Genomic DNA, 26,197 nt, shown 5'->3' on the forward strand with positions numbered 1-26,197 from the left:
GAGTCAAGAAAGTGCCTTCTATCCATGGAGTACCCAAGTGTTGTGCGGCCACGGTATACAGGGATGTGTCAGCACCGGAGGTGTTTCCTTCTCTGAGCTAGTTTCTTTCCTGGAAATCATGTTGGGCCCTTAGCCTTATGGTTCACCCTGTTTTTTAAGATCATCCCGGGGTTTCATTCCCGTAACCGCTCTTGCAGCTGGCCAAGGCGGCGGGAAGAAACCCCACCCTCTTGCGCAAGCGCCCAGTAGCGGAATCCGCTGGGTCGAGGGCTTTAGTGTGCGCATGTGCAACGAGAGCTGCGGCGGGAAGTGTTGCGCAGGCGCATCCGATCCACTCGGTAGGTGGGGAGCTCTTGGAGACGGCGACCCAGGCATCTGGGGAGCCCCAGAAGTCGTACTCCCTTAAACCGTGAGTTTCAGACGGTTTGTTCCGTGGCGCGGGATTGTGAGGGATTAGGAACGAATTCTGGATGGTGACTTCGGTTTTCTCGCCGTGCAGTTCCTTTCCCCGCCCCCCTTCGGATCCCTCCGACCTGCGGCGGGAAAGTCGCGCGCCTGCGCACTAAGCATCTGGTTCGGTCTGGCCCGAGGGAAGCCGGTCTTTTCCGGCTGACCTCGCGGCCAGGGCTGGTCGGAGGATTCCCATTCATTAAGCTATCTCCTCCTCCGCCCAGTACTCGTAGCCAGGGTCGTATCAGTTCTCCATCAACTTGCGTGGGGCCTTGGACGAGCTTCCTGGCGCTCCCTGTCAGTGGCGAAACGGTTTTCTCCCTCGGTCCTTTTCCTGACTTCAAACCGCCCCCGGCGCTCGGCCCCTCCCCCACGCGGTCCCGCAGGCTACGCCGGACTCGCAGCCTCGCCGTTTCCCACTGCGCCCGCTGCTGCGCGGGTACCCAAGCCGGGAAATTCTCCCTGCAGCCCCCTGCCGGCGTTTCTGATAGGTGAAAATAAAGCACATGGAATTCCTTAGAAAAGGCCACAGTATGCCCTACTGTGGAGGTTTGGACACATGGTGCGTTTGAAAATGTTTGCCCCTTTGGGGGCAGTGGCATGTTTTTAGTGCGTGGTTTAGCGAGTGATCTAAACTTCTCCAGTGTTCTAATTTTTACAGCTGCTTTGCTTCCCCTGTGGATGTAACCCCTTAGCTGGCATTTTGCATCCCAATTGTCTTGTGATGGAGGCGTCTTTGGGGATTCAAATGGATGAGCCAATGGCTTTTTCTCCCCAGCGTGACCGGTCTCAGGCTGAAGGCTCTTTAAAAAAAAACGAGCAGAATTTTAAACTTGCAGGTATGTGTTTAATTCCAAAGATGTACAGTTGCAGAGATTTTTCAGGCAACAATTCTGTGTTTTCAGTTGCTCTCAAAAAATAAGTAGATTGAATCTTAAAGTGAGTTGTGTGTTTCTATAGGACAGTGTTTTAAAACAGAGCTTCATATGATCTAAATGTAGGACTGAATTGCAATTTGGAAGACTGTAATACAACCCGTTTTACGGTTGAAGTTGTTATGGTCATCAATATTGGTAACTAAGAATGCAGAAATTTGATGATGCCCAAATTAAATTTCTCTTCTCTACCTGTGTTCTTGTCTCTACTCACCACATTGCCTTAAGCTTAAATTTAGAAATTGACACTGGAGATCATCACTTAAGTATTCAAAAGCAGAACTCACAGAGAAAAAAATATGAAATGTTTGTAGCAATAATAAAGCACCATATCTCAGTGTAGAGCATGAAATGTTGTTTGGCCGTAAACCAGACCTTGGGGTGAAGAGGACAGGGTCAAGCAGTGCGTGCTTTTGTACACTCGCATGTGTGCTTTCATTTCTGCTCTGGCACAGGACCTGGGACATAGTAGGTATTTATTAATAATAAATATTTGTTAAATAGAGGAATTCTAGTTGACTGTATTTTTTTTCCTGAAAGGGTAGCCAGATCTTTTCCATCTTTGTCTGAAGTGAATTCTGTGCTTGTCCAAAAGATACTTATTTTGACCTTTTGTCCATATATTCTTTATAACCCCACCCTAGAAAAATATGACATCACATACTTTCTGCTTTGATGGAAGTCATTTATCCCAGTTACCTAAACTTGAAACTTTAATCTTCAGCTGATGCTTTTTATTTGTTCCCCATATCGTCACCTAGCTTTATTTCTTTTTAATAGGTATGGCATTGTGTCTTCTTTCCATTCCCATTTCCACCACATTAATTCATTTCCTTACACTTTGTTCCTGATTTACAACAGTTTCTCACCTATGTTGCCTGCTTGCACTTTTCCATCCTTCAGTTCATCTGGTACGTTGGTGCTAGAATAATCTTAAAATGCCACTTTCATCCAGTTTCGTGGATACTGTTCCTCTTCCTTTCCATTTTTCCAGCAGTTAGCTGTTTTTTTAGTTCATCTTTCCCTTACTAGTCATTGGACACATAACACAGTAACACAGTCATTGTAGTATTCTTTTTCTATCGCTTAGGATTCTGCATTTTGTCTCCACTGTAAGCCCCTTGGTGGCAGTATCTCCTCTGGCTTCTGAAGTATGTTGCGACTTCAGCAGAGTATCTGAATGGATAACTCTGACTTGGTTCTGGCATCTTGTTTAGGAGAATGCCACTATTCTAATATTCTGAAAATCTGCTGGGAAGTAAAGAATGGGGTGAATTTTATTCCAGATTTCAAAAGTTTTGTAGCGTCTATGTAACAGAATATTGGACATTATAAATAATACGATAAATTGTAAAACATGCTAAAACTTTACTCTTGCAGCTCTTTTTAAAATATGATCCTTAATAACAGCTAAAATTATATAAACATAACTTCAATGGGGAGTAAAGCTGATGAGGTCCAGGCACGTAACAGTCTCGTAATCTAATTGGGAAAGTAAATCAAATTAGATCATAAGACAGGTATATCCCTGCACCTTATCAGCTTTACTCCTTATTGAAGTTATATTTTTGATTGGATGTTTTATATATCTTTGCATTCCCAGAGCTTAACAGTGTCCAGCACATAGTAGGTGCTTGAAAATATTTGAATGAATGATTTAATGTAAGGATATAAAGTAAAGTACTTAGTGTAATGGATGAATAGCATGTCTCTTTATTTTGAGATATTTGTAAGATTTTTTATAACATTTTTCTGATAAACATGATTATTGAAAGTTTTGAAGTAAAGAAAGCCAAAATAAAGTCTTTTTGCATTATTGAAATATTGCCTGAACCGGAGTATGAGATCTTATTTCTGATCTCCATTTTTTGTTTAATATATATCTTGAATATTGCTGATGTAGTAAATATTCTACAACTGGATTTAAGGTCCATTGTATATTATATTTAATCACCTTTTACTGTTGACCCTATAGATTGTTTCTATTTTTTCCTATTAAGAAAAATGCTATAATGCACAAACTATCTGGCATAATATTGGTCAAATGTTTATTCTTTCACTAATTTGGCAAGCCTTTTTTTTTTTTTTTTTTTTTTTTTTGAGACACGGTCTCTCCGTCACCCAGGCTGGAGTACAGTGGCGCAGTTACAGCTAACTGCAGCCTTAACTCCTGCACTCAAGCCATCCTACCCCCTCAGCCTCCTGAGTAGCTTGGATTACTGGCATGTGCCACTACACCCAGCTAATTTTAAATGTTTTTTTAGAGATAGGATCTTGCTATGTTGCCCAGGCTGGTCTCAAACTCCTGACCTCAAGCAGTCCTCCCATCTTGGCCTCCCAAAGCACTGCGATTACAGGTGTGAGCCACCATGCCTGGCCAGTAAGCTTTTATTATTTTTTTTAAGTATCTTACGATATGCCAAGTTTTAATAAGTGAGAAAGAAAGTGTCTATTATATACAGACACTTTTTTAGGTGCTAGGGATAAATCAAAACATAAAACAGAAATGAACACCCTGATAGTTAGACAGTAGACAGACAGTAAACAAAAGAAATAAATACTAATGTTCAAAAGGGATTAGTGTTACAAAGAAAATGTAAAAGGGAAGGGGAGATAGGAAGTATTGGGGAAGGAGATTGTAATTTTGGTAAGTATAGTTGGTCATAGCCTTCTGTAATATTTGAGCTAAGACTTCAAGGTGGTGAAGGAGTGAGCTGTGCAGATATTTGGGGAAGAGCATTCCAAACAGAGGAAACAGCAAGTACAAAGACCCTGAGATGGGAGTGTGCCTAGCATTCAAGAATAGCAAAGAGGTCATTGTGGCTAGAATGGGGAAGGTAATTGGAGTGAAGTCAAAGAGACATGTAAAGAGACTTTCTAATGGAGTGAGATGTGGAAACCATTAAGATTTTGAGCAAAATCGTGACAAGGTGACTTAGCTTTATCAGAACACTCTGTTTAAACTGTTTGCTATGTTGCAAGCTGACTGACTGCTGCATTACGGATAGACTACAGGCTGGCAAGGAGTGTAGTTAAGGAGAGTATTGATATATTAAAACCAACTTGGATATATTATGTAGCAGAAAACAAAAGTTACTTAAAATGTCAAAATAGAAACCTAGACCTTCATGTATAAAATAGAGGCATTTAAATAATTTTTAGCATATTATAATAGACTTTTCAGGGTCCTCCTCCAATCCTCAAAGTCTATTTCATTTGTCTGTCTTTAGTACTGTTTTCCAGCTTTTGACATGAATGCACTTTTCTGCTTTCTGCTCTCGTTTCCCACTTCAGAATTTGAAGATATTGCATTCACTTTGGTTGCCAGGAAGTTTTACTGTTGTTTAAAATTGTTGAAGTTGTTCTGAAGTGACAGGAAACCTTAATAAACATTTTGAGTTTTGTGAAGAGGAGTAGGTACATAGTAAGTGAGTACTGGTGTGGAAGCACCCTTAATGTTTCTCCTCCCCTTCACATCTGTTCTCCACTTGTCATTTTTCTTCTTAAAAACTTTCTGTAGCTTTCATGTGCATTCTCTCTTCTCTTCCTCAGCCACATTCTATTTCTTTTATTAGTATTATTATTATTGAGACAGGGTCTCCCTCTTCTATCGCCCAGGCTGGAGTACAGTGGCATGATCATAGTTTAGTAACCTCAAGCTCCTGGGCTCAGGGTATGCTTCTGCCTCAGTCTCTGTAGCTGAGACTACAGGCCTGTGTTACAAAAGCCAGCTAATTTTTTGTTTGTTTGGTTGGTTTTTAACTTTTTTAAGAGATGGGGTCTCAAACACCTGGCCTCAAGCAATCTTCTTGCTTTTAACTTTTTTAAGAGATGGGGTCTCAAACACCTGGCCTCAAGCAATCTTCTTGCCTTGGTCTCCTAAAGTGCTAGGATTACAGGCCTGAGCCACCATCCCAGGCCACATTGTATTTCGTTGTCTCTCAGCCCTCCCCCTGCCCTAATCATCCAAGCCTTTTTTGTTTTTTGTTGTTTTTTTTTTCTTGTTACTGTCTTTACAGACATAGTTAATTTTTCCTAAAGTGTTGTATTCGACTTTCACTACTTGGTGAATGCTTCAGAACAAAACTTAGCCATCAACTGAAGGCTTCCTATCACCTTCGGAAATCCTCCACAACCTAGTAGTATATGCATTCTTTTATTACAGGTATCACCTTGTATTAAGAATGATAACATGTTTCCTCTACTAGACCAAGCTCTTAGTGGCTGTACCACATTTATTAGGTTTTTTTTACATGCCCATTGCTGAGCATTTTTTAAAACAGTATTTATTTAAATGAATTAGTTCTAGCCAGGTGTGGTGGCTCATGCCTGTAATCCCAGCACTTTGGGAGGCCAAGGTGGGCAGATCACTTGAGATCAGGAGTTCGAGACCAGCCTGGCCAATGTGGTGAAACCCCGTCTCTACTAAAAATACAAAAATTAGCCGGGCATGGTGGTGCGCGCCTGTAATTACAGCTGCTCCCGAGGCTGAGGCATGGGAATCTCTTGAACCCGGGAGGCAGAGATTGTAGTGATTGGAGATTACATCACTGCACTCCAGCCTGGGCAACAGAGTGAGACTCCATCTCAAGAAAAGAAAGAAAATTAGAAAATATATGTATAATTAAAATAAAGGAATAAGTTCTCTAGACATCAGCAACACCTCTGTGAAACTAGGCAAATGATTTAACCTCCCTGAATTGAGTTTCCTTATCTGAAAAATCAGGATAATTCCTGTTCTGCCAAGATCACAGTACTGTTAGGAAGATCTGAAAAGATAAGGTATGTGCAAGTGCTTTGAAAATGTCTTAAACTTATGCTACATAGGGCTAGTAGAGCCTAGATGATGTAATAAAATCTGAAGAGTCTTACCTAGTTATCTTCTGTATCCAGTAGTTTACTGGGTTTTGTATTATTGTGTTCCCTTGTTTTAATTATGTACATTTTTATAAAGAACTGATATTTATTTAAAAGTAGCAATTTATCTGTAGTCAAGGATAGAGAGTACTACTGGCAATTGGGACAAATTTTTAAAAATACGTTTTTACATGCTTGAGAGCTTTAGTAGGCCTTCTCTCTGAAAATATAGGGTGAATATTCAATACGTAAAATTTTACCAAGCCTTTAAGATGTTGTATCTTTACGGGAAATAGTTTTCAAGAACATCGCAATGTGTCCTTGTCATGCCATCTAGTGATCACAGCACAAATTGTTTAGTCATTTTAAAAATTTGATGGTTTTTCATGTTGTAATCTATACGTAAAATTTTACCAAGCCTTTAAGATGTTGTATCTTTACGGGAAATAGTTTTCAAGAACATCGCAATGTGTCCTTGTCATGCCATCTAGTGATCACAGCACAAATTGTTTAGTCATTTTAAAAATTTGATGGTTTTTCATGTTGTAATCTATACAGTAACAATGTATCTATTAGTATATAATTCCAGTATAGTAGAAATTTGGTGTATTTAATTATGGGACTGTCATTTTTGCCTGTTCAAGAGGTATGTGTGAGTTATAGCAACTTGATAGGGTTTTAATCTTACAAGTTTTATTAAAACTTTTATTTATAATTAATTATGTTTTATAATTTCATTTAGCTTTTTAAATTTTAAGAAACTATAAAATATACTGTCATTGATTAAAAGTCTAAATTTTTGTTTCCTTGAAAGGTGTTAAAAAAGATATTGAGAAGCTTTATGAAGCTGTACCACAGCTTGGGAATGTGTTTAAGATTAAGGACAAAATTGGAGAAGGTAATTTGGGGATATGCTTTACTATTTTTACAAGGTCTTTTTTCCCTCCTGTTTTCCTTTTGTAATCTTGCTTTTCATTACTACTTCTTATTGAAAAATATACCACTTTTTAGACTATTAAGACTGTAGTTTTATTACTAATTATGGTAACAGCTTTTCTTTTTCAACCTCAAAGAAAGAATAAATAATAAATATTTACAGTAAAACGAAATCCTGTTTTAATCTATTATGCCATTGAAACAGTTTTTACAATCTATTTTAGAATTGTTTCATTAACATTTTTTAAAACCCTGATATTGAAAAATTTAATACATTGTTTTACAGGCACTTTCAGCTCTGTTTATTTGGCCACAGCACAGTTACAAGTAGGACCTGAAGAGAAAATTGCTCTAAAACACTTGATTCCAACAAGTCATCCTGTAAGAATTGCAGCTGAACTTCAGTGCCTAACAGTGGCTGGGTAGGCAATTTAAACATATTTTAATTGAACTTGTATATAATTTATAAGATTTTAAAGTAGATGCTTAGCAGGGATGAGGAGATTGTATGTGAATTAAATACATTTTTCAGTCAAGTGTTTGCAATTTGCTAGCACTTTCCTTCTAACCTTGCAATAGTTAGTTAAATTTATAGTAATTCTTTTAGATTGGATTTCCCTTGAGGCTCGGCTTGATTTCCTGTCTTTTATCACTGCTTTTTGTAACCTTCCTGCCAAATCATAAACCTTGGCTTTTATGGTTTACATTATTTTGTAAATGTAGGGAACTCACATTTCACATTTCCCCAGCTATTGGCGACCTCATTTAATATTTTATTTAGAATAATGGAATCATCTGGTATGGTTTCTCTCTGCTGGGTCATTTCTGTCAACATAAGGACATGATTTAGTATCTTATCCTCCTAAACTGCCCTCCTTCTTCCACCTGCTCCATCATTTCTTTGTTCCCCCCTTAACAGCCAGACTTCTCAACAATTATCTGCATACATTGTTTTCATTTCACACCTCCCTTTCACTAAATACTCACTGCGGCTGTTCTCCTCTAAACTGGAAACTATAGAGTCAGCCATTACTCTAGGCATCATTTAGCACAACTGACTTGAACCCTTATCTTAACTTCTGTACTGCCACACCCTCCTTGTTTTCTTCTTCCCTCATTTGGCCTTTCATTTTCAGTGTCTTTGCCAGCTCTTCCACTTCTATCTGACCCCTAAATGTTGGAGTTCCTCATGCTTGCTCTTGGGTTTCTCTGTATTCTCCTTAGCATCCTCCATTTCCACATGATCTAAAGTAATGATTCCCACAAGTATATAGTTAATCTCAGACCTTTTATCGTAACTACAGGTTTGTATATATCCACTTGCCTATTTAACATTTCCACTTGGTGCCTGATAAATATCTCAAACCTAATATGCCAAAACTAAACCTTAACATGCCAAAAATAACCCCACCACAACAAATGTTCTTATCTACCCATCTCTGCAAATGGCCCATCTATACACTTGTTCAGGCCAGAAACCTAGAAATCATCCTCATTTTCTGTTTCTCTCCTAAACCACATTAATCACTAAGTCCTAGCCATTTTGCCTCTAAAATATATCTAGAAGTTCATCCATGTCTATCTTCTCTGCCACTACCTCAGCTGAAGCCTAGACTATAACTGTAGCCTGCTGCGTCTTTCTCCCCTTCATTCTGTCTTCACACAGCAGCCAGAATGATCTTTAAAATATAAAATATATATGTATATAACTTAAATTGGGTCATTAGTTCCCCCACTTAAAATCTTTCAATGGTTTCCCTTTGTACTTTGAAAAAAAATTCAACTTTCTCATGCCTATCTTCCCACCTCCTTCACTGTGCTCCATTTCTTTAGTTTATCAAATTTGTCTCAAGAGCTTTCTTACCTCAGGGCCACTGCCCAGACTGTTTGCCCATTCAGGAAGGCCTCTCCCAGTCATTGCCTGCTGACCCTTTATCTTCTGATCTGAGCAAGAGTGAAACTGGACACAGGAGTTCATACTTGTAATCCCAGCACTTTGGGAGGATTGCTTGAGGCCAGGAGTTTGAGACCTGCCTGGGCAACATAGCAAGACCCCATCTTTACAAAAAACTTTAAAATTGGGCAGGCAGGGTGGCACACATCTGTAGTCCCAGCTACTTGGGAGACTGAGGTAGGAGGATCATTTGAGCCCAGGAGTTTGAGGCTGTAATGACCTGCGATCGCTCCACTGCACTCCATCCAGCGTGGTCAGCAAAACAAGACCCTGTCTCTAAGGAAAAAAAAAGAGTGACACTGCTTGAAAGATGTCTTCTCTGAATTAAATTAGATTCTCCTATTTTCTTCTAATTGTCATAGCATCTTTTGATTTCTTTCAAAGCCCTTACCATAATCTGTCATTATAAGTTACCTTGTTATTATCTGTATTGTCCACTAGGTAGTAAACTCCATGAGGACAGAAATTCTGTAAATTTTATTTACTGTTGCATTACTAATGTCTGTAATCCCTAACAGCAAATAACAGTGCCCACTAAATACTGAATGAATGAATAAGTAAGCCTGTTTGTTTCAGCCCTCTGTGTACTATAGAAGACAAGAAAATGAGATGGCCTTTGTAAAGAACGCTTGCATACGTTCTTGTACCGTAAATGTGATCATTCCTTTTTTTATACTTTAACTGTCTCCCTCTACCACTTCTTCTTTTTCTGTGCTTAAAAAGGTACATGCTAAAAATGCCTTCATCTGATCTTACAACGCAGTCAGGCAAATTGTCTTTAGGTTCAGCTTCCATTGTGTTATATTTTCCTTCTTTCTGTTTTGTTTCTTCCTTTCCACTTAAATTGCTGTCTTAAAAATTACCAGTTAATTATTCTTTGCCAAACTAAAAGCCTCCCCTCAGTTGTTATTCTCTTTGACTTCCATGCTAATAACTCCTCCTTCAAAATTCCTTTCCTATTTGGCTCTCTAACTTGACTTCTTCCAAGCTTAGTTTTCTTTTCTCACTATTAATTTTCATGTCTCTAGGTATCACTTCTCTGCAAGTACTCTCACTGACTTCTCACTTGTCTTACTTAAGGTTTAGTCCCTTATCTAGATAGCTCTATCAAAATGATGAGGTCTGGTTTTAGCTGCTGCTTTTCCTGGCTTTACTTATGTTTTGATATCTCTATTGTTTTCTTACTCAGGCTCAAAATCATAGAAATCACCTTTGTCCTATTTTACTCTTTTATGAAGCAGTGTAGCATAGTGATTAAGAGCATATGTCTGGAGCAAAATGCCTGGGTTCAAATCCTGGCTGTATGATCTATTAGTTTAGTGACCCTAATTTATTTATTACTGTTACCATCTTATCTGCTAAGTCTTATTAATCTTTTCCCTTTTTTCTCACTCTGCCACTTCCCCAGTTACAACTATAATTACCTCGTTGGAATTATTATAGTAACGTCAAAACTGGTGCTATTTTTGTTTTAAAAGAAAACTTTAACACAAGAACACAAGTCACTTATGTTTATATTATGTGATGATGATTTTAAGTCAGTTTTCAGCAATATGTATGCATTGCTAAAATTGCGGTTTTTAAAATTAGACATAAAGTTTCAGTCCCTCTGACTTTTCCTCTAAAAGTTCGTTGTGCATTTTTCCACTAGGGGGCAAGATAATGTCATGGGAGTTAAATACTGCTTTAGGAAGAATGATCATGTAGTTATTGCTATGCCATATCTGGAGCATGAGTCGTTTTTGGTAGGTTTTAATATTTCTTGAATTTTTATTAGCTGAATATTTCATTGCAAGCAATATTTGTAACTCATTTCATTCATAACTTTATTTTAGGACATTTTGAATTCTCTTTCCTTTCAAGAAGTACGGGAATATATGTTTAATCTGTTCAAAGCTTTGAAACGCATCCATCAGTTTGGTATTGTTCACCGTGATGTTAAGCCCAGCAATTTTTTATATAATAGGCGCTTGAAAAAGTAAGTATGAAGAGTTACTAGAAAATATTTACCCTATTTCTCTTTTAAAAAACAATTTTGTTGTCTATATTTAAGGTATTGAACATGATGTTATAACATACATAGATAGTAAAAAGGTTACTATTGTGAAGCAAATATTTCAGTTACCCATTTTATTTTTGTTTTTATGGCAAGAGCAGCTAAAATTTACTCATTTAGCATGAATCCCATATACAATACAGTTTTATTACCTGTAATCTTCAGAGTGTGTGTTAGGTCTAGATTTATTTATCCTACATAACTGCTACTTTGTATCCTCTGACCTATATCTCTTAGATAGAACATACTGCAACAGCCATGCACAGATTATTTCTGTTTCAGTTTCTTTGTGATTGGGAAGGGAACTGTGGTGAAGAAGAAGATAAAATTGTATTCGTGGAACAGTGTACATTATTAGATATACCATGATTCAGTGGAAATAGCCTGAACTAACAGACTTAGAGTCTAATAATTTTTGACCTTAGACATGTCTGTTACTCTGGACTTCATTTTTCTTTGGACCACATGATAGCCAATTTCCTGTTTTAATATGAAAGTTTTATTTTTATGTATACTTTTTAATGCTGATTATGATTATAAGCTGAAAATAACATAAATACCTCTATATAATGGATCGTATTGAACATAGTAAGATTATAACTTCTTTTTTGAGCTTTTATACCCCTGACTTAAATTTTCTTTAATTGGATCAGATTTTAAAACCATGATTTTAATTTTTTAAACTTGCTTAACTAGAAATTATCTGCTATGATGCCATCTCTGCCACCATCAAAGAACAAAGGATTGTGTTTATGTTATGTATTCCTCTTCTGCCTTATGAACCTAGACCACTGGAAAAAGAGAACATTTGATTGATTGTGGGACACCTCTTAATTTGCAATCTGAGTTAGATGTTAAATTCTTACTTTGTCTGGAAAACTTATGTTTTTTTTCTTTTCCAGAATGCTATAAATTTCCCCCCCCCAAAAAAAAACAGCAGAATGTTATAAATTCCTAATTGATCCCAAAAAGAATTACAGTTTTTATGAGGATGGTTTGAGAGTATTACAATGTTACTAAGCTTTAATTGTTACAGATAAGTAAAAATGCTTAATTTTGTCTCTTAGGTATGCCTTGGTAGACTTTGGTTTGGCCCAAGGAACCCATGACACGAAAATAGAGCTTCTCAAATTTGTCCAGTCTGAAGCTCAGCAGGAAAGGTGTTCACAAAACAAATCCCACATAATCACAGGAAACAAGATTCCATTGAGTGGCCCAGTACCTAAGGAGCTGGATCAGCAGTCCACCACAAAAGCTTCTGTTAAAAGACCCTACACAAATGCACAAATTCAGATTAAACAAGGAAAAGATGGAAAGGTTCTCTCTCTTTTATTTCTTAAGTACTGACACTGTTTTAGAAATGTACTCCTTCAGCCAACAGAGGGAGATACAATACTAGGATAGTACTTGTAATTTAAAAAACTTTTTTTTTACATTTGTTATATGTATTCAGTTGATTAACTTTTCACTAAGATTTGTACTGAATCATTTTGGTTACTATTTTAAAACTAAAATTTACTTTGTCCGTTTATAACATTTGTCATTACCTACTATGAAATCATATTTTATGACAAAAATGGAAAATATTACATTTTCCCTGCATGTTAAAAAGTTCAGATTATCCTTTTTAAAAGAAAGCATTAGTTATAGGGGAGGAATTCTGAAGTGTCTATCTCCATTTTAGCTGCACAGCAAAATGTAACATCCATGCAGGTGGTTTTTGAATTTTTTTAGTTACATATATTTGTGGACTATGATAACATTGTATGGGTGTTGAATTCTGTCTAGACTATTTTCTCCTTTCACAGAAGTGGTTTGGTGCCTGAGAATGACTTGGATGCAGCTGTTTTTGTTTCATCTCACTTAACTCTTTCAAAACTATGGCAGAGTACAGCTGGCAGAAAGTGTTACAGATATAATCCTTATTTTCCTTGTTTTTGTTGGTATTGTAGGAGGGATCTGTAGGCCTTTCTGTCCAGCGCTCTGTTTTTGGAGAAAGAAATTTCAATATACACAGCTCCATTTCACATGAGAGCCCTGCAGTGAAAGTAAGTAATGTAGCTTAATAGCATAATGGTCAGTCAGTCATACACTGAAGAGAATTTAGGTAATAACTAGATTAACATTTATTATCAGAACTTTTTTTAAAGTAGAGTTTGGCTTTGGCAGAAGGTATTACTGCTTTGAGCATTTAGTCAAAACTTGTTTTCTCCAGTTTTTTTCTGAACTTTTCTGGTGGAATTTTTTCTCATTTTTGGTTAGCTGACTATTACTGCTCTTTCTCTAGAGGAAGAACGTTAAGGGCTTTTCTGTCATTGCTAGAGTGTGAGCTCCATACAGCTAGCTAACTGTTCTGACACATAGTTGATAGTGTAAAGATGTTTGTAAAGTTAACAAAATCATCATCAACATAGATGATTTCAGATTGACTTAGGATATCTTGTGACAGCTAGACAGCATGAGCAACAAATTAAAACTGTGATTTTAGCCAATGTACTTGTGCAGTTTACAGTTCTGAAATGGAGTTAGACACTAGAACATAACTGTTTTATACTTTTGTAATATATCAGGAAAAGTTCTAATAAAGTATAAGTCAAATATTGGCCAAGCTAGGACTAATGAGTAAATTTTAATGTAAGGCAACTTTGCAGAAAAACCCAAGACCTTAAACATTTTAATAGACAACTGTTTATTTATCGTCCAGTAGCCATTCAGCAGTTTTTAAAGCTATGCTTCCGCTATCGCTTTTTGCCATACTAGCATTTTAGGACATCGTGTTAAATGTCATGAAAATAGAAAAATAAGACTTTTCTTTTACAGCTCATGAAGCAGTCAAAGACTGTGGATGTACTGTCTAGAAAGTTAGCAACAAAAAAGAAGGCTATTTCTGCAAAAGTTATGAATAGTGGTGTAATGAGGAAAACTGCCAGTTCTTGCCCAGCTAGCCTGACCTGTGACTGCTATGCAACAGATAAAGTTTGTAGTATTTGCCTTTCAAGGTAATGTGTTTTGATGGTGTTATAAAATCACCAGCATGCTGCCATTAGAAATTGCATTGATTTGGGTGGATAATTTTGTGAGTGCAAGGGATCAATACAGATCAGTGAACTGCGGTGGGCCTTGATGCACAGCAGTAGTACCTTGAAGAGCAAATGATAACAGTTTTCATATATTATTTATTTAATACGGATATACTCTGGAAAACACATTTGTTCTTATATGCAAATAAGTAGGATGGGGTGGCTTTTAGAAGCTTCGAATCACACATTTTGCTTGCTGATGTAATCTTTTCTGTTTTCTCTTTTTATTCCCATTTATGTGGAGTAACCAGAACCAAACAGTAAGAGCTCCTCTCTTACTCCCACCTCCAACTCTTTGATTCATAAATTTCTCCCTTTCCTTCAAGACTTGGCTTTCATAAAGCCTTTCCTGATTAACTCAAATATATAAGTGTATCTGCGATCAGTTACTCCAAACAGAAATGAATTTTTATACCTGTGAATTGCTATTGGGTTCTATTTTTCTATTGTGGCTCTTATTATCCACTACTGCTTTTTCTTCTTGGAGGTTATTTTAAAACCTTTCTGGAGTAAATCTGGGGAACTAGTAGAGGGAGTAAAAACCAGTAGAAGAAAAATCGAGGCTTTTTATCCCACTAGATTATCATTTACTTCATAGTAACACTTACTATATAGGTATCGAGGCAAAATTTACTGTGAACTAAATTGATGAATGTTATCTTTTAGACTTACATAGTTCAACTTTAACATAACTAGAGAAATCTTATTTCATCATAAGGCGTCAGCAGGTTGCCCCTAGGGCAGGTACACCAGGATTCAGAGCACCAGAGGTCTTGACAAAGTGCCCCAATCAAACTACAGGTATGTTGTACTGGAAATACAGAACCCAATTAAAATGGATTGTCCCAGATGTATTTTATTTTATGATCTTTGTCTATTTATAACTAATATTTGAGCTCTTCTGCTTTTATTTAAGTTATGTAAGCAGTTCTAGCAGTGTGGCATTCCTATTTTTGAGCTAATGCTATTCTTTATGAAAGTTTTTAATCCTAATGTTGCCTCTCTTTTTTTTTTTAAACAGTTTATTCCATAGATTACATTTTGCGTATTTATTTACAAGATGATCTTACCATCTTGTAAATAAATACGCAAAATGTAATCTATAGAATTTTGTTGACATCAGCTTTGTGGGGGAAAAAAATTATGTTTAATAGTTTTTGCCAACCAAAGACTTAAAGCATTTTATTTGCTTGCTTAATACCTCAAAAGTTTCCTGTGATGTAGATATAATTGTGTTTGATTAAAATTATTTTTGTTATATAAACAATATAATAGCAGTTAGAAGGTTTTGAAAAAGAAAAACGTCTTCCATAATCTAAAAAGTTACCATGGAGCTGGAATTCAGGAAACATCTTGAATGAACAGATGGATCCTGCTGTTCACTTGGATTATGGGCTTTGAAGAAATGCATTCATTCATTGAATGTCTGTTCTTGCTTGCTAATGATAAAGTAAATAAATAAATGAGACCATCTGTTCACACTCTAATCAGGACACACTATCAAATAATTATAAAATAACCTGTTGAGTATGGTAGTAAAACTTATACAAGGTATTTAAGGAGTATCTAACTATCCTAACCCAAAGAGATTATGAAAGGCAATTCATGAAAGAAGTGACCTCTTAGAATGTAAATTGGGCTGGGAGGTTAGCATAGAGGCATGAGCCAAGGAACTCAAGAAACAGCATACAGAAAACTAAAAAAGTTTCATTTTGGCCGGGCACAGTGGCTCACACCAGCAATCCCAGCACTTTCGGAGGCTGAGATGGGCGGATCACCTGAGGTCAGGAGTTTGAAACCAGCCTGGCCAACATGGTGAAACCCCATCTCTACTAAAAATACAAAAATCAGTTGGGTGTGGTGGTGTGCACCTGTAATCCCAGCTACTCGGGAGGCTGAGGCAAGAGAATCACTTGAACCCAGGAGGCGGAAGTTGCAGTGAGCTGAGATCACACCACTGCACTCCAACCTGGGCGACAGGGCAAGACTTCATCTCGAAAAAAAAAAAAAGGTCTAATTTTGCTAGAATATTAAGATGCAAGTTGAGGAATGGTGAGAAATAAACCTGGAATGAGGTAGACAAGGTCAGACCACAGTTGTTACAGTTTGGACTATATACTGTACATATAATCAAGCGAAAGAAGTGGCAGTGGTATATTCTAGATGGATCATTCTGGCAGGCATTCAAACAGTTTAGCTTTTGGAGAGTGGTGGCATGAATTTTTCCAGGTGAGAGGATGAAAATGTGAATGAGGGTATTAGTAATAGGAATAAAAAGAAAAGTGAAGGGTTGGAAAAGGCAGAGCTTGGTGGATAATTGGATGTAGAATTTGGGTGTGGTGTGGTGAGGGAAAAGGGCATTCAGGATATTTACCAGATTCCTAGCTTGGGAGACTTGGATGTGTACCAGTAACCAAGGTGGAGAGTAAAGGAGAAGTAACTGGTTTATAGGGGAAAGTAAGGTTGGTTTTGGGTATAATTGGTTTGAGGTATTTGTGGGACATCCAAATAGAGATATCCAACAGAATCAAAGTTAAGTCTGATGCTCAGCGAAGGAGCTGGGCTAGAAATGCAGTTGAATGTCATCATTATATAAATGACAGTTGAAACCATGAAGTGGATGGACCAATCAGGGAGAGTATACAGAGGAAGAAGTTAAAACTCTGAGGAACATTAGTCAGCACTTAAGGCTTGGAGAAAACATTGAAGGAGCAGGCAGAGGTACCAAAGGAGCTAAGAAAGGCATGTGGGGCCGGGCACAGTGGCTCACCACACCTGTAATACCAGCACTTTGGGAGGCCAAGGCAGGCAGATCACTAGGTCAGGAGTTTGAGACCAGCCTGGCCAATATGGTGAAACCCCGCCTCTACTAAAAAGTACAAAAAATTAGCTGGGCATGGTGGTGCGTGCCTGTAGTTCCAGCTACTGCGGAGGCTGAGGCAGGAGAATTGAACCCAGGAGACAGAGGTTACAGTGAGCCGAGATTGCGCCATTGGACTCTAGCCTGGGCAACAGAGACTCCCTCTCAAAAAAAAAAAAAAAGGTGATACAGTAGCCGAAGGAACAGAGCAAATAACCTGGTGATACTAGGAGGTCAACAATTAGGAGAGATATCCCTTTTAAAAAAAAAAAAAAAAAAAAAAAACTTTACCATCAAGTTGAGCTGGTCGTAATCTTTAACAGCCAGAATTAAGAAGATTAAAGTTTCTATAGTGGGAATGTAAATTAGTACAACCACTTTGGAAAACAATTTGGACGTTCCTCAAAAAACTAAAAATAGAGCTACTACATGATCCAACAATCCCACTGCTAGGTATATACCCAAAAGAAAGAAAATCAATGTACCAAAGAGGTGTCTGCACTCCCATGTTTGTTGAAGCACTATTCATAATAGTCAAAATTTGGAAGCGACCTAAGTGTCCATCAACAGATGAATGGATAAAGAAAATGTGGTACTTACACACAATGGAGTACTATTCAGCCATGAAAAAGAAGATCTTGTCATTTGCAACAACATGGATGGAACTGGAGATCATTATGTCAAGTGAAATAAGCCAGGCACCAAAAGACAAGCATTACATGTTCTCACTTATTTGTGGGATCTAAAAATCAAAACAATTGAACCCATAGAGAGTGGAAAGATGGTTACCAGAGGCTGAGAAGGGTAGTGGGAGGGTGTGGGGGATGTGGGGACTGCTAATGGGTACAAAAAATAGTTATAAATGAATAATCCAGCATTTTGGGAAGCTAAGGCGGGTGGATTGCTTGAGCTTAGGAGCTCGAGACCAGCTTGGGCAACATGGTAGAACCCTATTTCTACCAAAAATACAAAAAAGTAGCTGGGTGTGGTAGTGTGCACCCGTGTACCCAGCTACTCAGGAGGCTGAGGTGGGAGTATCACTTGAGCCTGGGAGGCGGCGGTTGCAATGAGCCGAGATCACACCACCACACTCTAGCCTGGGCAACACAGCCAGACCCCATCTCGAAAAAAAAAAGAATGAATAAGACCTAGTATTTGATAGCACAGCGGGGAGACTATAGTCAATAATTTAATTGTACATTTTAAAATAACTAAAAGAGTACTTTGGGAGGCTGAGGCAGGCAGATCACTTGAGCCCAGGAGCTTGAAACCAACCTGACCAATGTGGCAAAATCCCATCTCTACTAAAAATACAAAAAAAAAAAAAAAAAAAAGCTGGGCATGGTGACACGCCTGTGATCCCAGCTACTCAGGAGGCTGAAGCATGAGAATTGCTTGAATCTGGGAGGCAGAGGTTGCTGTGAGCTGAGACTGTGCCACTGCACTCTAGCCTGGGCCACATAGCGAGACCATGTCTCAAAAAAAAAAAAAGAAAAGAATATAATTGGATTGTTTGTAACACAAAGGATAAATGCTTGAGGGAATGGATACCCCATTCTCCATGATGTGATTATTATACATTGCATGCCTGTATCAAAACATCTTATATACCTCATCTATATATATATCTACTGTGTACTCAGAAAAATTAAAGTCTTTACAGCCACAAAAAAATAAAAATAAAATACTTTTTTAAAGGTTTCTATAGCAGCAGTTGGTGCTAGTGTCAGCTGAAGAAGAGCTTCTAGTGTTCATTACTTTTCATTAAAATGAAAGCATTTTGACCAGTATGGTATGTAATTCTCAAGGATCATTCAGATTTTTTCCCTCTTAGCTGTTTTTGGATTCCTTTTGATCCTATAAAATGTTCATTTACTTATTGTTTCCTAATGATTAAGTATCCTTTTAAATTTACCAACATGTTTCTTAAGAAAGAAACATTTTGCAGTGAGGATTCTCAGTCCTGGTTGTACATTAAAATCACCTGAGGAACTTTTTTTAAAACATTGATGCCTGAGCCCTACTTTGGAACTGGTCAATCAAAATCTCTGGGTCTGGGCATCTGAATTTTTTAAGGCTCCCAAGGTGATTCTAATGCATAGTAAATGTTGAGGACTATTGATTTAGATGATAAAATTATAGACTTGAAATTTATTTTTAAAATTTGTCTTCTATTGCAGCAATTGACATGTGGTCTGCAGGTGTCATATTTCTTTCTTTGCTTAGTGGACGATACCCATTTTATAAAGCAAGTGATGATTTAACTGCTTTGGCCCAAATTATGACAATTCGGGGATCCAGAGAAACTATCCAAGCTGCTAAAACTTTTGGTAAGCAGTTTTGTATTATAGAACAAAACAGAATGCCTTTGATTATCTCCTACAAATCACTTAATAAATTATTATGAAATTTTCTTTACAAATAAACATTCAGTCTTGATAAAGTTCTCTAATATTAAGTAGAAAATTCTTCAATTGCTTGAAAATAAACGTATCATCTCTCCTCTATACATATAATCATTTAATCTTATTAAGCACAAGTAATACCTTTTGCAGTATTTAAAGTTTACCTGTATAATTTTGTAGGAATAAGGAGTAAAATCTTAACTCCTTTTAGTTATGGTTTGACTTTTATTACATACATTTACCTTTAATAATATGTTTTACTTTTTTATTGTATTTTAAACATCAGATGTACTATGTCTTGGTACTTAGAGTGTCCTTGCCTTAAATGATCTTAGGCTATACTAACAAGTAAACAATTATTAATACAGTATAATAAGGATTAGGGAAGAGAATAGAAATTTGTGTTGTCAGGTTGTGTAGGTTTATGGTAGCAGAGAAGCAGAATGCATAGAAGGCCTTAACTGATGGGATATTATTGTAAACATATATTGGACATGGATGTCATCTCCTTAGCATGCAAGTTCTTCAAGACTGGGATGTGCAGTGTACTTCATAGGGCACGTGAGAATTATCTCAGCCTTGCTGTGGCCAACAGTCTGAACTCAAATGCCCGTTTAATGTTTATTTTCCAAGCTCAGTTATAGTTAATGCTTTCCAAGGAATAAGTGGGATTGAGTCAGCTTACTACCACACAATACAGAATACCCCAGGAGATAAAGGTTCAACCAGCCTACCTCAAGAGTAGCTGGGCTGCCTTGTGCCCAGCCCCAGGATCAGCGGGTCTTAACCGGGGTTGCATGTCAGAATTATCTGAGAATCTTTAAGAAATACATATGTCTGCCCACTCTACCTATTCTTGGAAAATATGATTCAGAAAAATAAGATACTTAGGAAGGCTCCAGCCTTGTTAGTTTGAAAAAACAAGTGATTTTGACTAAGAAACTACAGGTGTTTAAGAACCACTGCAAAAATTACTGCCCTAGCTTATGCACTAGTGCTATAGTCCAATCTATAAGAAAAACTTGGTGGTTGTGAAGAAAGCCTCATCTTAATAGAGGCTTGCCAAAATATGTTTCTACAGCAAAGTCGGTCCACAATTGTAACTATCTTGTACTTATTGTAAGAAAATTTTATTTGAAGATAATAGGATGAAATAATACATACAAGGGAAAAGTGACCATGAGTGGAAAACAAGATTGATATCTTAGAAGTGGCATTCTTACATAATAATAAACATAACAAGTATGTTTATTCTCAACTGAGAAAACTTTCATCTACTATTGAATAACTTGGTGAGAGGTTTATGAACATGAAGTTTATCAGCCAACACCAAAATATTTTATTGAAGAGCTTGAATCTCCCCATTGGTAATCCAAGTTATAATCAGGGCCAACAATGGAAGTACAACATCTGACACAAAAATACTCCAGATCAAGTGCCATGATAGCAAGCAAGAGCTTTTAGAGATTTATCATTGTAATACTTGTTTTCATATTTGAAAAAAAAAATAGGACCAGGCACGGTGGCTCACACCTGTAATCCCAGCACTTCGAGAGGCTGAGGTGGGCGGATCATGAGGTCATGAGATGAGACCATCCTGGGTAATGTGGTGAAATCCCATCTCTACTAAAAACACAAAAATTAGCTGGGCATGGTAGCACACACTTGTAGTCCCAGCTACTCGGGAGGCTGTGAGGCAGGAGAACTGCAGTTGAAGCCAGGAGACGGCAGTTGCAGTGAGCCAAGATTGCACCATTGCACTCCAGCCTGGCGACAGAGCAAGACTGTCTCAAAAAACAAATAATAAAAATAATGCCATAGGACTTGTCTCAGTTGTGTTAGTATGACATCTGTAGTTATTTTAGTCAGATCTTACTATAACTTTGGACTGAGTATAAAAGCCTCAAAATTTCAACAAACACAACTGTGTTCCCCTTTGTAACCTAAAGAAATGACGTAGCCGAGATTAGCAGTGAGATCACCTTTACTTCTCTTATCTGTAACCTATTCCACTGTCCTCAGCCCTTAAACCTGGCTCCATTGTGGGTTGTCATTTAGTACTCAGTGAATTGTATTGGATAAATTAAAAAGAAAAGTCTTGAGCTGAAACAAATTCCTGACACATAGTAGTCTGTAACAAAGTATGTTGACCGATTGTGTTAGTTGGAGTTATTTTTCCTGAATGTTATAAATGAATCTTCTTTTTGGTCATATAAAAAAAAGCATATTGTATAACTTGGGGACATGTGATAACATATACTATTAATTATTTTATGACTTCAGAACAAGCTAATAAAGGAATAAAAAACTATGTGAGTATTCCCCTCTGGCTTTGATTTTCCAGAGAGAATAGGAATGATAGAATCAGTTCAAAAGTAAAAAAGGATTGGCATATTGTATCCTCATAGAATTTGGTTTTTGGTAATTGTTTCTTTTGTTTCCTCCCTTTCCCTCCCCTCTTTTTCCCCTGGCTTAGTTAAACATCAGTCCAGTAGTTAGTTCAGAATAGGGAAAGGTAACTTTTTATCATCCTCAGCCAGATTAATGACTTTGTTGACAATCTACATTCCCAGAAAAGCATCTAAATGTTATGGTACTTATTGTTTAGTACATTTATGTTTAATAAGTAAATGCAAGGCAAAAATAATACATGATTGCCATTTGCGTGATTAACTTCTTTTTGCACATCTGATAATAAACCCATCAGGAAGTTGTTTCAGACATTTATATTTTTAAAAACTGAGATATAGTTTGTTTATTTGTTCATTCAGAAGCATTTATTGGGGCTTTATGTATGCCAAGTACTATTGCAGGTCTCTACTTTGACAGAGCTTAAATTCTAGTGAGGGAGAGAACATAAGTACTATGAGAAATGAGTGGTACTGAGAAAGATAAAAGGAAAAGGGGAGGGAAGAGGCTCATTTAGGATAGGTTGGTCAAGAACAGCATCTCTAAGGATGTATGTTGTCATTTGAACAGAGTTGTTGAAATGAATAATGCCTTTTTGTCTAGTCCAACAGACATTAACTGACCACCTAACATGTACCAGGCATAAGCTGGGTTTGAGAGGTTCAAAGATAGATAAGACAGTTCCTACCTTCAAAGAGCTCACAGTCTACTAGGTGAGACAGACATATATAGGATAGCAAAAATAATAGTAGAACTCCTCCCAAGATACAGTAGAAGCTGAAATTGATCAATTCTCTCTGAGGGTGTCAAGCCTGAGGTGATTCTTGATCTGAGTGGTGATGCCAGTGAGAGTGTCCTGGGCACACAAGGAGTGCAGGACATCATAGGCAAAGACAGGAGTCATGTAGTCAAAGACATAGAAGGCTGGAAAGGAAGTAGAGTGGGGGCGTGGGAGCTGCAGCTAGTTAAAGATTGTAGAAGGATAAGATGAAGCTTGAGAAACTGGCAGAGTCAAGTGAGTGCCTGGCATAGCTTAGTAAGTCACTGCTTTCTACTTACTATCTCTCACTTTATCTCCCACTGTGCAATTCACATACAACTTAAATATAGCATGTGGTGCTCTATCTCACTGTATGTGTGTGTGTTTGTGTGTCCGTGTCCATAAAGCATATGTTTGAACTTTCATGTTTCTCATGAGAGAGGCTTCTGATATACTCAAATAATAAAATGGCTTTTTCTGTTGTTGTTTTTTCTTCTTTTGCTTTTAGGGAAATCAATATTATGTAGCAAAGAAGTTCCAGCACAAGACTTGAGAAAACTCTGTGAGAGACTCAGGGGTATGGATTCTAACACTCCCAAGTTAACAAGTGATATACAAGGACCTGCTTCTCATCAACCAGCTGTTTCAGAGAAGACTGACCATAAAGCTTCTCGCCTCACACAAACACCTCCAGGACAATACTCAGGGAATTCATTTAAAAAGGGGGATAGTAATAGCTGTGGGTATTGTTTTGATGAGTATACTACCAATTTAGAAGGCTGGAATGAGGTACCTGATGAAGCTTATGACCTGCTTGATAAACTTCTAGATCTAAATCCAGCTTCAAGAATAACAGCAGAAGAAGCTTTGCTGCATCCATTTTTTAAAGATATGAGCTTGTGATGATGGATCTTCATTTAATGTTTACTGTTATGAGGTAGAATAAAAAAGAATATTTTGTAATAGCCATAAGTTCTTGTTTAGAGACCAGAGCAGGATTAATAATTTATTTTAACATTTTAGTGTTTGGTGGCACATTCTAAAATATAGATTAAGAATACTTAAAATGCCTGGGATAGTTGTTGGGACTAACAACATGATCTTCTTTGAGTTAAACCTACCTAAGTAGATTTTAGGTGGGTTCCTTATTAGGTCAGATTTTTAGTTTCCCTAATTACTTTTCACTGACATATGCAGAAAAAGGAGCAGTTTTAGTTTTAATTAATTAAAATTAACGGATGTGATGAGGATTAAATGAATCAAAAGACTTAATTTGTAGATTTTTTTAGAGTTATGAGCTATGTATACTTTGGGGAAACTCAACCTGGTGCTGGTGCTCTAACAATGTAAGAAAAGAAGATAATTTCCTTTTCTAGAGGTACATATTACGCCTTTTATGAACACTAAAACAATGAGGAAATGTTGGTCATGGGGCAAAGTATCACCTAAAATTGAATTTATCCATTTTTTAAAAACACTTTATGAAAGCATTTTAGTGTGAATTGCCATTTTTTCTTAATGGCTTCTCGATTTTCTTCCTTCTCTGCCCCTACCAAAAACATTCTCCTCGGAAATTACATGGTGCTGACCACAAAGTTTCTGGATGTTTTATTAAATATTGTATGTGTTTACAGTTGGGAATTTAAAATAATATATACACTGGTTGATAAAGGGAAGCTGCAGGACCAAGGTGAAGATTGATAGTCCAAATGCTTTTCTTTTTTGAGGTGTATATTTTTTCACACCATCTTAGATATAGTTAGGTAGCTGCTGAAAGGAAAAGTGAATACAGAATTGACAGTATTATTGGAGATTTTTCCTCTGCATAGAGCCATCCAGATCTCTGTATCCTGTTTTGACTAAGTCTTAGGTGGGTTGGGAAGAGAGAAAATGAAGTAGGCAAAGAGAAAAGGACCCAAGATAGAGGTCCCTATTCAGAAATGATATATATCAATGACAGCATATCAAACTTCCTATGGGAAAAAGTCTGGTGGTTGGGTCAGCTGACAGATTTCCCATTTAGTAGTCATAAAATATAGAAATAGTTGAGGGACATATATTCATTTTGTTATTTTGAGCATTGGTAGATCAGTATATCTACCTAATCTGTTTGGTAATTATAGGGTATATCTATATAAACCATTACCATTGATCTGCTCTGTCTTATGCCATAATCTTAAAAAAAATTGAATGCTCTTGAATTTGTATATTTAATAAAGTTATCCTTTTATATTTTTTATGTCAGAGTACTCATTTGAAAAATAGCTTTTTTTTTAAAATTGACCACTGGGAATAGTTTTCTTTTGAGATGGGTAAATGATGATATTTCTTCAGCAAATAGGTAGCATGTTAATGAAACAGTCATATTAACACATATTCAGAAATTAAAAAGAAAGAAAAATTTACCAAAAGGGTAGATAGGGAGACATTCTCTAAGAAAGTTTAAAATTCAGGGCTGTTGTTTTAACTTTCCATTAATGGCAAAGAACTTGATTGATCCTGAGGGGGAAGTAAAAGGGAGCTAGTGTTTTTAAAGATACCTAGTGTTACAAATTAGTTCTCAGGGAATTTCAGTCCCACTGAAGAATATTGCCGCAATTTTGGACTAATATTCCTAATGTGCTAAATCAGAATTGGCAGGGAGCTTCTATATGCATATTCTTTAGGTTTTTACGCCTTCTGAAGACCATTTTTAAATAATGGGAAATGTTTCTAAAAGATTTGAATTAGGCAAAATAGTCATTTCTAGGGATAGACTAAGAAGGTAACTAGTTAATGCCATTTCCTCTAAATCAGCTATTTTTCACTGTCAGTTTTTAAAAATTCCTACTGCTCAGGCTCAATAAAACTTAAGGGTATTTTCACTTAAAAAGCCTTAGACATTTAGAACTATTAATATAACAAGCTACAAGTATTGGTTTTTGAAACAGGCTGAGCTCTAGCATTTTTAATGAAACTTTTCCTTATAAGGAGATGATTATAGTTGTCTTAATGACCTAAATAAAAATGTGGTTCAATAATGGTTATTCTAAGAATTAATCATCGTTTATTTCAAGATATGAACAAGTCATCAAGTAAAACGTTAATCTTACTGTTCCTGGCATCAGCATTTTAGGGACAAAATAGTGTTACAGATGTCGGGATATTGATTGCATAAAATCTTGAAACCCACAAAACTCATAGGCTTAAGTCTTAGTAATTTCTGTTGTTTATGTAATTTCAGCCCTGCACGTCACTGAAAAGTTATTTATCTTAACAAACTGGCCAAATTTGGCGGGTAATGCTGTCTGCCAGTATCAGCAGATGTATTGTTTCCGCCTACATTTGTGCATGTTGTCTGTGGTCTTTAAAGAACATCATCTAACACCAGACAGAAATGTCAACTGTTCAGATTTTTTCCTGTGTTGGAAGAACTGATGTTGCTGTTTCCTAATTTTGTCAAATTATGTGTCTGAACTGTCTTCCTTTCTTGAAAGGTAGATATTATCAAACATG

The 26,197-nt window shown here is 36.9% G+C and overlaps 1 protein-coding gene across 5 annotated transcripts; it reads left to right on the forward strand.

The window, feature by feature from the left end:
- The first annotated feature begins 279 nt into the window (after positions 1-279).
- On the forward strand, positions 280-24,939 carry CDC7 (cell division cycle 7). 5 transcript variants are annotated; one of them, XM_003892179.5, is made up of 12 exons: positions 280-409; positions 1,112-1,289; positions 7,057-7,140; positions 7,465-7,600; positions 10,784-10,877; positions 10,968-11,110; positions 12,256-12,505; positions 13,141-13,236; positions 14,009-14,187; positions 14,987-15,069; positions 19,309-19,458; positions 23,211-24,934. In XM_003892179.5, exons 2-12 carry the CDS (start codon positions 1,175-1,177, stop codon positions 23,603-23,605), a joined length of 1,725 nt encoding a protein of 574 aa, XP_003892228.1. In that variant the 5' UTR covers positions 280-409; positions 1,112-1,174; the 3' UTR covers positions 23,606-24,934. The 5 variants fall into 5 exon arrangements, with proteins under 5 accessions (XP_003892228.1, XP_003892231.1, XP_003892230.1 ...); XM_003892182.4 differs by having other exon boundaries at positions 280-338; XM_003892181.5 differs by having other exon boundaries at positions 290-409; positions 1,146-1,289.
- The last annotated feature ends 1,258 nt before the right edge of the window (positions 24,940-26,197 follow it).

Source organism: Papio anubis, chromosome 1, assembly GCF_008728515.1.
Source record: "Papio anubis isolate 15944 chromosome 1, Panubis1.0, whole genome shotgun sequence".
Classification (NCBI taxonomy): domain Eukaryota; kingdom Metazoa; phylum Chordata; class Mammalia; order Primates; family Cercopithecidae; genus Papio; species Papio anubis.

Bases quoted from the DNA above. Each gene is read 5' to 3' on its own strand.
- CDC7 (XM_009212736.4), top strand. The intron at 11,111-12,255 runs GTAAGTATGAAG...TTTGTCTCTTAG, and splicing joins TATAATAGGCGCTTGAAAAA to GTATGCCTTGGTAGACTTTG. The intron at 15,070-19,308 runs GTATGTTGTACT...CTTCTATTGCAG, and splicing joins GTGCCCCAATCAAACTACAG to CAATTGACATGTGGTCTGCA.